This window comes from Ictidomys tridecemlineatus, chromosome 15 (assembly GCF_052094955.1).
Source record: "Ictidomys tridecemlineatus isolate mIctTri1 chromosome 15, mIctTri1.hap1, whole genome shotgun sequence".
NCBI classification, from domain to species: Eukaryota; Metazoa; Chordata; class Mammalia; order Rodentia; family Sciuridae; genus Ictidomys; species Ictidomys tridecemlineatus.
The window spans coordinates 1,550,881-1,561,876 of NC_135491.1; the positions used below are offsets into that span (position 1 = coordinate 1,550,881).

Sequence of the window (10,996 nt, forward strand, 5' to 3'; positions counted from 1 at the left end):
TAAGACACTCTGCTTTTTGACATTCAGGATCTGGTTGAGGTAGTGGAGGTTCAAACTGGCTTGGCTGGGCACATAGGCCACAGCGGTCAACACCTGCAGTCCAGGGCTGCCACAAAACCAGGCAAGAGCTCCATCCACTGGATGACTCCCAGGAGGCTGGTGGCCATGCAGCGCAGGATGTCCCTGGGACAGGTTTTCAAAGCCAGAGATTGAACAGGTGCCTGTCAAGTAGTCTTGTTTCTTACACTTTGTGACTTTTTGAGCTCTATAGGAATGTGACCAATTAACTGCCATCTAAACTATAACCTGGTAGACTTACTTCTTAGAAATAAAGCTCTTAAGGAGGTAGACTCAAGTTATCTTGAATTACTGCTGCCTGTGGTGAAGGCCACTTTGGGCTAACACAGATGACAGATAACCGTCTTTTTTCTACACCACTTATCATAAATTCCCTCTGCATGGTCTTTGGTCAGGTAGGCCAAATTCAAACCCACCAATGTTGTAATGGTTAACAGAAATTGTCAAATTTCCTATAAAAGCCCCATGTAACCTCAACTTGAGGCCCAGAACTTAAGAGCACTAGTTCCTCTGTGTAACTAAACATGAGTTCTCTAGCCCTCTTAGTCTCTTGTGGTCTTGATTTCCATAGCAGTATTAAGAGTCAATGTATGGGGAGAGGGGCAGGGTTGTGGCTCAGCCTTCCACGCTAGTGTGTGGGAGGCGCTGGGTTTGATCCTCAGCACCATATAAAAATAAAGGTATCCTGTCCAACTACAACATATATATATTATATTTATTTATATATAATATTTTATATATATTTATATATGGGGGGACTAGTTTTGGCTTCTCATTTGTGTAACCTGGTGGTGATAATAAAAAGATAATAATATAATAAAAAAAGTAAAAATAAAATATAATTTTATAAAAGATAATAAAAAGAGCAGCTAATATATATGACCCTCGGGACTCTTAGTGTTGCTACTGAAACCAGAACTTTAAGATGCTGGATATTCACTTCTGTTGGCCGATGGAGTTTCGCTAGCTGCTGATCTCTGCAACTGAAATACCCCGTTAGTGTTAGCAGCTGGGATAATACCCTGTTAGTGTTAACAGCAGGAGGGATCTTCAGCTGGAGCTTTTTGAGGGTTGCTGATAGTAAAGCTGGATTTTCCTGTGAAAAACTGATGTGACTCCATTTTTTGAAGAATAAATGAATAACAGCAGCTTCTACCTTAAAGCCTGTCCTAAGGAAGGGGGCATGACCCTTGTCCTTGGAAAAACCTACAGAGCACTCCTAATTACATATCCAACCTGCTGAGTTGTTTGTCTGTAAATAACAGGAGAGGTCTGTGGCGCCAGGTGTCCCTGACTCAGCCAGGCTAGTTGAGGACCCTAGCAACCCCCTAGCAACCTCCAATCAGCATGAGACAGGAAAATACCTGGGATGCCAGATGACCCCCCAGTAGTTTATGGTGGTTGATAACAAGTTGGGAAACCATGTAGTTCAGCATGAACACCCCTCGTGGCCTAAACCAATCAGTTCAAAAAAATCCCCTTCTTGTAGTAACCAATCATCCCTACCCAACTTGTTCCCGCCAGTGAATGTGCTAATCAATGTTAAGAGTTGTTGTTTGATTTTCCTGAGGTATGGAATGATTTGCTGTATGATGCTGTGACGCATACAGTATCCCCCCAAAACCTTTAAAATCTCACTGGACAAAGGACCGGGACTGCGCTGGGAACGGTTGTGAGTCCAGGCTCGAGCTGGCAATAAAGGCTCTTGAGTGACTGCATCGGATTCTCTCCTGGAGGTCTAGGGGGTCCCAGGAACCTGGCATCACACCTGCTCTATGAAGCCAGCAGTGCGTTGCAGCAAACCCCAGTAACTCGTGGCCAGTTTCCTCCCTGGTTCTTGCCTCACAGACTTGAAGAGTAAAACAGACAATCAGGAAAGGGAGGCGCCAACAGAGTAAGAGCAGGATTTAAGTGAGGAGAGAAACCCTGCAATGTGGGCGGGCCCTGGAAGCGGGACACAATTCTGATGTGCTGACTTAACGATTTATATAGGTTTTGGGTTGAGCACTGATCAAAAGCTGTGTTAAAAAGGATTGAAAAAGTATCAAGACTATTATGTCCTTTAGCCTGAGTTTCAAGCATTCCTCTAAGTCCTATTTGGGTTCACTTCTACCTTCCACTTCCCTGCTGCTGGGTCAAAGGAGCTGGCTGGAGGAGCTCCCACTGGGGAGCCTCAGGTCTTTTACATTTGAAATAGGCCTGGAGGGTGCCCCCTAAAATTTCTACTCATTAACCTCCAGGTGTGGTTTCTGCATTTGAACAAAACCAGGGGGCAAGGGGTGTCACTTCTGATTGCTGACCATTGACTATTGTTATTAACTACCAGCACCCTAGAACTGATGGGCTGTGTGTCCCTGAACAACAATAACAAAAAAAATTTAAGATGGCCCTCAAGGTCTTGCTTCTTTCAATCCTCTTCTGAGTTTTTTTCATCAAATATCTCCATTTTCCAGGTGTATAAACTGACTGGCTAAAGGGCCACTGGAATAAAACCACCTCCTGGGGAGATGACCTAGTGCCTCAAAGACAGATCCCCTTTCTTCCCTTGCCCTCCTGCCCCCAGTGGGGTTGGCCCAACCAGGAAGTATTGGGCACCTCAGAGTGGTCCTCAGTCTGCCCTGGGGGTGGGGCTTGAACGTGTTGCCAAGACTATCCTTGCCCTACGCTCAGGACAGGCCCTGAGCGGATGCCACCACTGCACTTGTCCCTGCAGTACCTCACCAGCGTCTAACTGGTGGGTTGCACACTGTGTTCCTGCCTCTCTGCAGATGGGGGTCAGGGTCCAGGACTGAGTAGGGAGCACACAGATCTGTCCTTTTGGCCAAGGCTGAGAAGCACGCCCCCGAGATTTAATCTGCCTGTGCAGTCTGTGTGCAGTGTAGCCACCTCCAATCTGTTACCTCCAAATCTGGAGTCTCGTGGTTGGGTCTCTGTGTAGGTGAACATGTCATGTCTGCATGAGGCCTTGGAATTACATGGGGGAGAAGCCACTCTCGAGAGAGAGACTTAGAAGATTTAGATAGGCTGCCTGCAAGTCCCACTGGAGGACGCTGGCCCTGGGCAGCACCCTGTAGAGACTGGAAAAACCATGGCTGCCCAGGAAGGCTCCTTTAGCTGGCAGGAACATGCTGCAATGTAAACTTGCAGAAAAGTAAATGAAAGAATGAATAAGTAGATGACACCAGTGTGAAGTCCCCAGGAGTGGGTAGGTGACGTGGCAACTGTCAGTGCTCACTAGCATCAGGGTTAACTGTCATTCTACCAAGGACCTCTCAAGCTTTCCCCCTACATTAGTCAGTTCATACATCTATTTACAAGGAAGGGCTTGAATCTACTGGCCTAGCTACCTATCTAGATCTGCTTGCCTATCTGTCTATCTGAAAGCCGTGTGTTGTCCACAGGCAGAGGCAGAGAGAAAAATCCAGTTATTTCATACATTTCAATAGAGGTTTCACCAGGATGACTTGTCCCCAGCATTACTGGTGCAGCTGGTGAACTTTTGTTTTCCTTGAAACACGATGCTTTCTCTTAACCAAACAGCCAAGAGAGCAGTCAAAGCAGGGCTGTGGTGGAGGTGGCTCTGGGCAGTGGGCTCTGACCCATTGTGCCTATTTCTAAGACACCCTTTCTGTTCCCAATACAGGCTGTGGCCTGAGGGCCACTATCCAAAAAGGAAGAGGGAATACTGCCTATCCAAAAGGAGTCCTTCTTAGCCCAAAGAACCCTTGGGCTGCCTCTGGCAGGTATGGCTCTGTCCTGCCCTTGCAGTTGTGTCCTGGTGTTGTTTGTGAGGCACTGAAACACCACCATGGTCAGAGCCGACAACCAGACTCTGAGCCACCCTTCTCACCTTCCTCACGTCCTGCTTCCTCTGCCCTTGCTCTGCATCAGCCACCCTACCCCAGCTACCTGCCTCCTCCAACAGACCTAATTAGCAGCTGGGTTCGGTGGCTATGTCCTCTGTTTTGGCCAAAACCATCATTGTGGTCATGGTCTTCCAGGCTACGAGGCCAGCAAGCAAGATCCGAAGGTGGGAAGCCCCAGGATAGCTCCCTGTGCTGTCCTCCTTTGCCTTCACACAGGCAATCTTCTGGGGGCGGGGGGCGGGGATCTGTCTGAGGATTTCTCCTCCCTTCCCTGACAGGACCCACACCACAGTCCCCACCTGGCTACATCGTAGTCTAGTGCAGCCAGAGCTTTGTCAGCCTTCCATTGTGTCCTGGGCTATTTGGCCCGCTGGTTCTGGCGACCTGAACTGGAGCTTTCTTGGCCAGGAACCTGCCTGGCATGTTCAACAAGGCCAGCCCCCCGCCTTCAGCATGCTGGTGTCTACAGCCTCTGGGTGGCCTTCCTGTCAGGTTACCACGGCACCCAGGACAGGGCCATGGGGACCCTGAAAGTCTTCTCTATTGTGGCCTTCTGCACTGGGCTACTGGGCTGCATCTTGGTCCTCAAGTGATACTTTTTCATCCAGAAGGGAACACCCTATAGTCTTTAGGGACGACATCAGAGAAGCCTGAGATGTAGAGATAAAGTGAAACAGATGGAGGAGGGACTAAAGCCTATCAGTGATAGAGAACGTGTAAACTAATTATAGAAATTACTCATTATTGATTAGTAAACAAAAAACAAATGACTTATGTGAAGAAAATGGTCATGAGATACAGGAAGGCAATTCACAGGCAAAACATGAATACGCAATGAATAACAAAAAGAGACTATACCCAAACAGTAATAAAAATTCAAATTTAAGGAACCATAAAACAGTTTATTCACAGTACCATGATAAAACTTTAAAATCTGTAATCACTAAATATTAACCAGGACACGGAGCAACACACAAACACACGCACACAGACGTGAGAAGATCTGGATAAACTTGGCACCTGTTAAGAAAATGATTTTCAGGAAATTTGTTGAGTCAAACTGGAGAGCATAAATGGGCACATGCACTGTTCCATCCTTTTAAGAAACACAGAAAAATCACTAAAAACAAATGAAGATGGTTACATGAACAATGGATCCATGGAAATGGGGTAGGAATGAACCTCCGCTTGCCCACCTTTTTAAATAAATTTGACTTTTGAATCATGCAGTTATTGTGTATATTCAAAATAAAAATGAAGGGGCTGTGGGATAAAGTGGATATAGCTCAGTGACAGGTACGTGCTTTGCACGTGCAAGGCCTTGGCTTAGACCCCCAGCCCTGCAAAAAACGGCAAATGAAAAATAAAAACAAAGGGAGCAAGGCACAATCCATAAAATTCAAAAACAGCAGAAACACAAATCTACGCTTATAAGAAACTGACCACACCAAGAGCAGGACCTTCCTTCTGCAGTCAGCGCACCGACCTCACCCTTAGACAGTCCCACAGGACTGACCAGACAGGCAGCAGGCAGGTATGGGCACAGCAGCCCTGGGCGGCTGCACGGCAGGTGGGCTCAGGGGCTGGACCGGGAGGATGCAGGGTGCTGTGAACTCTGCTCCCGAGGCCCAGGAGCCAAGATTGCGGCCACCACTCCCCACCAAGGAGAGCAGTGCAAACCGGGTGAGAGGACTGATCTTCAGGTGCCAAGGCAGGAGCGGCTGCACATGCGACAGCGAGGTAAAGCGCTCCCCTGACCAGGTGTGACCGGCGGTCTACCCGCCAGCCTGGAAGCACCCCTCTATCCAGATGCAAGGCAGCCCATCGGGGCATAAAGAACCCCTCTGGATGGACTTTAACATGTTTTAACACATAAGCAGCCATGAGTACATAGAGATACAAAGCAGGATATGCCCTGCATGGAGCAGAGGCTCTTTACAGGCGCCAACCAGTACTTGGGAGGGCGTGACACGTTGGAATACCTCCTTGTTGCAAACCCCGATGCGAGGCATTCAGAGCTACTTAGAGTTATTGAGAAGTAGTATATCTGTTTTCAACTTTTCTGTCTGCAGGCCTTGGGGTGGGGTCTCCGTGTGGGTGAAGAGTCCAGCCCTGGAGCAGAAGCAAGGACTCAGCCTAAAGCAAGCATTGGGACAGTATCCCTGGAGTGGACGCAGCTGGGCCACAGATGGCCCCCTTGGGAGGAGGGCTAGGTCAGATGACCGACACCTGTACTTAAGAACTTAGAAAAGTTACAAACACACCGTACAAATAGATCTTATACATAGAAAAAAAACTAAAAAATAGATTTTAAAGGGTGAAATAATTGAATAAATGTCCTGATTTTTTCTTTACGTACCCTCATGAGAGTCTCATGGCTATGCCTAACTTCTAGCAGATGTATAGTATGACACCATGTATTTAAAATTTAACTATGTGCAAAACAAGACACACGTATCTGTGATAAAAATATAAGCTCTGGCACAGAAATAGTAAACACCAATTTAGTACAGTGTTTGCCAGTAGAAAAGGAAGCCAAGGAGCACCGGTCAGGGTGATGTGAGATTGCCCACATCTGTACTACAGTGTTTCCTAACTACGTGGTCAGTGGATAACAAAAATTCCTATTATAAGATACTCAAACCTCATTGAGTTAAATAAGAGGTAGGTTCACTGGGCCTACTCCTCTAAAGAGAACATGCAGAAACTCAGAACCAACCTGAAGGTAGTCCAATTTCTTTACCATAAAGATGACTTTCTTCCTACTTTGATGATTTGTGTGCTCCAGTTAGACAGACCGTTCAACAGATGCCTTCTATGGCAATTTGGAGATCCTCAAGCAGATCCAGGCATCAACAGTGGCTGCCACCCAAAAAAGCACGAGGTAAAATGTGCATTTGGTCTCGGTTCCTTTTCGGGCACACAGCTCCTGAAACCCTTGGGATCTCCAGGGTGGTTAGTGACTTCTGTAATGAGTGGCTCTATGATGGGGCTGGTCCCTGGGAAGACCTAGGCAGGACTAGGTCTGTGTTGAACCTAGGTATTCCCTTTCTGCAAATCCTGTGGAAACCTGTGAACTTCCCCCAGAGACATACCAGGCCATCATCTCCTCTATTGTGCACTGGGGGGCAGTCGGGCATGATCATTCAGAGCACCCATGCCATGCTGGGGACAGGGCCAAGTGCTAGGGACACTATACATAGTAAAGATACAGATAAGGCAATGGGCACAAAGACATTGTATAGACAGAGGCCTTAATGCAGTTTCTTATTTCAGTTTCTGGAGGTGATAATGAACCAGAAGGGGTAAGCATAGGTTTCATGCCAAGAACCCTGGGTTTCTGTCCTGGCTTGCCTCTTAGAAGCCACATAACCCAGAGGCCAGGAATCCATTTCTTTAAGCCTCATGTTCTCCGTCTGTAACATAGGAACAGAGTGGCTTTGAGGTTCAGACAAAGTAACAGTTACGGAGGCTACTAAATGTCAAAATTAACACAGCAAGGAGAGACGGAGCCAGCATTCAGGGTTTCTATGTGCCACAGACGGACCCTGTTTTATACCTGACAGCAGCTCTGAGTGGAGAGAATCACTGTACCCATCTCTGAGTTGGTAAAACAGACTGGAGGAAGTCACATGACTCACCCAAGGGCACCCAGTGATCAGAACACTACCCCTTCCCACCCTGAAGAATATGTCCATGTCCTAATCCACAGCAGCTGTGAACAGGAGAGGTACTCCAGCAGGGTGAGCAGGGCTGAGCAGAATCAAAGTTGCTAATCAGCTGCTTTAAACTAGGGAGGTCACCTTGGATTACCTGGGGGCCCATAACATAGGGCCCTCAAGTGGGAGTCGGTGTTGGGGTCACAGAGGACGACCTCAGGCCGCTGGCTTGCCCACAGAGGAAAGACTGCGCAAAGGCCTGCCAGAGCTCCCGCAGCTGAGGAAGTAGGGAACGGATTCTCCCCAGCTGCTAGCTTAGGAGGCAGTGATGGGCCAGCAGTGAACAGAGGAGGGCAGCAAAAGGTGGGACAGGCAAAGACCCTTTGCATGCTTGGGAATGAGAGAACTGGTGAACAGTGGGCCACACAGAACTTGGAGGCCCTCTAGTCAGTGCCCCTCCATCTTTTGCACATTAGAGTTCTCTGAGCAACTTTGAATCACACTGCCCTAGGCTCTCATCAAGACATCTGAGCCAACCTCTGGAGGTGAGTTCTGCACAGTGAACTCACTGACACTGAGCCACATGCCCAGCCTTATTTTTTATTTTATTGAGAGACAGGGTCTGAGTTGCTTAGTGCCTCGCTTTTAGTGAGGCTGCCTTTGAGCTCGCAATCCTCCTGCCTCAGGCTCCAGAGCCCCTAGGATTACAAGTGTGCACCAACTCGCCCTGCCAGCATAGTGCCTAATTGGGCTTTCTCAGGGAAAGAAACTCCAAGTTTAGGGGTGCACCCTGTGTTGTTACCAGTGTTGTCTTATACAAGGTCCCCAAGCAAAGTCAGGGCAGTGCCTGGCCAGAAACTAGAATTACAAGTTCTCAAATGGCACATATGCCAAATTTAAGAACCACTGAATGTACCAAATTTGTTTAAAAGATAAAATGTTATAGTATAGTATGGAACACCAGTGTTACTTACAGAGAAGACAGTGATAACAGGACATATAATAGAGAAAACTGGATCCCAAAGAGACTGGAGAACTTTGGAGCTGTTACCGACACACACCCCCACACTAACAAGAGAGACTGGAGGAGAGTTAGAAAGGGGGCAGATTTCCTAACAAATGCAGCAGGGTGGCCCATGCCTTCTCCCTCCAGGGCCTCAGCCAGGGCGCTTAGTTCATCCCTTCTGCTCAGAGATGCCACAAGGGAAACAGGACAGGGCCTGAACTTTCCCACAATTTTTAAGGTAAGCATTTATAAGCAATGGGGCAGGCAGACCTCAGATTGACAGGAACAAGATGCTGGGCAACACAATGAGGGCACCAGGTGGAGGGAGGGCAGTGAGGCCCTAGAACTACTAACTGGGCTTTCTCAGTGAAAGAAACTCCAAGTTTAGGGGTGCACCCTGTGTTGTTCCCAGTGGTGTCTTGTCCAAGGTCCTCAAGCAAAGCCAGGGCAGTGCCTGGGCCAGAAACGAGAATTACAAGTTCCCACCATCACTTAATCCCGAGGAAACTCGTGGCTCATTGAAAGGCGAGGACTGACAGGGGTCAAACAGCATTGGACATGGCAATAAGCGGTTTCTGGAACTCCGTGTCTGAGCACGAAACCTGTAGTATCCCTCAGCGAGGAAAAAGCCATTCGTTGCGTGCTCAGAAGAAGGCTTAGCGGCCCCGAAACCCAATATACTCATCAGCTCGCAGATCCACTTCCCAGATCCTAAGGGAAGGGGTGGCTTGTCCAAATCCTCAGCCCCAAATGAGGGCGACGGTTACCAAAGCCACTGACGCAGGAGCAGTCACTACATGAGGACCTCTGTTCTTAGGAACCCTTAGTCCTCGCCACAATCCTACCGAGGCGAATTCCACAGTCACCCTCATTTCACAGATGGGGAAACTGAGGCACGGGGCCTATGCACCCTGCTCGAGGCCGCTGAGCTTGAGCTCCGCGGAACATCTCACAAAAGGGGGAACCGAGGCGCAGAGAGCACGAAGAGTCCTACCATTTCCAGAAAGAGGGGGTACAGGGCGGCACAGAGCTCACAACGGCTTCAGCCCACTCAGGACTGTGACGTCACAGAGGCGGGGGACACACCGTGGACCCCGGGAAGCCGCGGCGGGGCCTCTCCGCTCGGGAACGAGGCCCGGCGCGACCAGCGACCCAGCGGGCCCACCCAGACTCTCCGATCCCGGCAGGCGGCACGGAAAGGCGGTGGGTCCCCGCCATGCGCATGTGCCACTCCAGAAGCTGTGGCCTCTCCACCAATCGGAGTCCCGCCTCTGGCTTGGCCCCGCCTCTTTCCCCAGACTTCCGGCGTCTCGCCATCTCCACGGCAATCCTCAGCGCGAGCGGCCCAGGGTCTTCTGGGTAATGTGTGGAAGCAGCCCCGGGCGCCCGCGGGCTCTTGGATCAGAAGCCCCCAGGGCGGCAAGCCTCTCCGCGCTGTCGGCTGGGGCAGCAGGCGGAGCGCGAGCGGCGGCCCAGCCCCTGCACGGGCGGGAGCCGGGCGCGGGTGGCAGCTATCTGGGCGGTCGCTCGCGGCTTTCTGAAAGCGTCGCGGTCACCACGGTAACACTTTCCGCCCTTGCGTGGTGACGTCACATGCAGGTCGTCTGCGCATGCTCTGGGGGAGGAGGCGGGTCCGTGGGGAACGGGCGTCCTGGCCTCTTGGGTGCCGTTGGGCGGTGGGCTGGTTGGGACCTGTGGTGTGCGCTGGCCTTTGTACGTTTTGCCGCGCCACCTGAGTTAGATTCGATTGGCGAGACAGCCGTAAGGATGAAGGTTTTCTCCATTTTAGTATAGAAGTTTCAGTGCACCGAGTGCAAGTGTCCATATTTCTGCTCCCTTTTAAGGGATAATCTGGACATGGGATCATAAACTCACCCACAAAACATCACCTCATTCTTTTTTCTTTCTTTCTTTTTTGGTACTGTTGTAGGGACAGATGAGGCAGAGCAGAAGAGAAAGCAGGAAACAGTTTTACTTGGCTGCAGCCAGCTTCAGAGGGTGCAGGTTTTGCTGGAATCAATCCCCTGAACCCCGAGTTCAGGTAGTTTCAGAAGTTAATACCCGGCATGTAAGGGGAGGGGCTCAGAAGTTCCCATAAAAGCAGCTTTTTCTTTCACTCTTCCGGCAAGTTAACCCTCCAAGGACCACACCTAAGAAGGGGGGAGCTTCTTCTCCGCTTTCTTTCCTCCCCCTGCCAGCTGTTACCATGGAGCCCAGTTGGTAACTCCTCTTATCCAAAAAATGTAGACATCTCTGTGAAGCCCAGCTCCAGGCCAGAGGCCTAAAAATCACGTTCCATTTTCAAACACACTTTTACAAATTTCTGGATAAATGTTTGTGAAGCAGCACGAAGCACCTGGAGTGCTGCAGGCCAGTGGCCAAGTTAA

At 49.5% G+C, this 10,996-nt stretch overlaps 1 protein-coding gene across 1 annotated transcript in view; it reads right to left on the reverse strand.

Moving 5' to 3' along the window:
* Nucleotides 1-9,597, reverse strand: part of LOC101972352 (frataxin, mitochondrial) — a 32,810-nt gene extending 23,213 nt beyond the window's left edge. The window contains 1 exon segment of the mRNA XM_040280111.2: nucleotides 1-9,597. Within this exon segment, the coding sequence (XP_040136045.1) occupies nucleotides 1-294 (294 nt within the window). The 5' untranslated portion in view covers nucleotides 295-9,597.
* Between the last annotated feature and the right edge of the window lie 1,399 nt (nucleotides 9,598-10,996).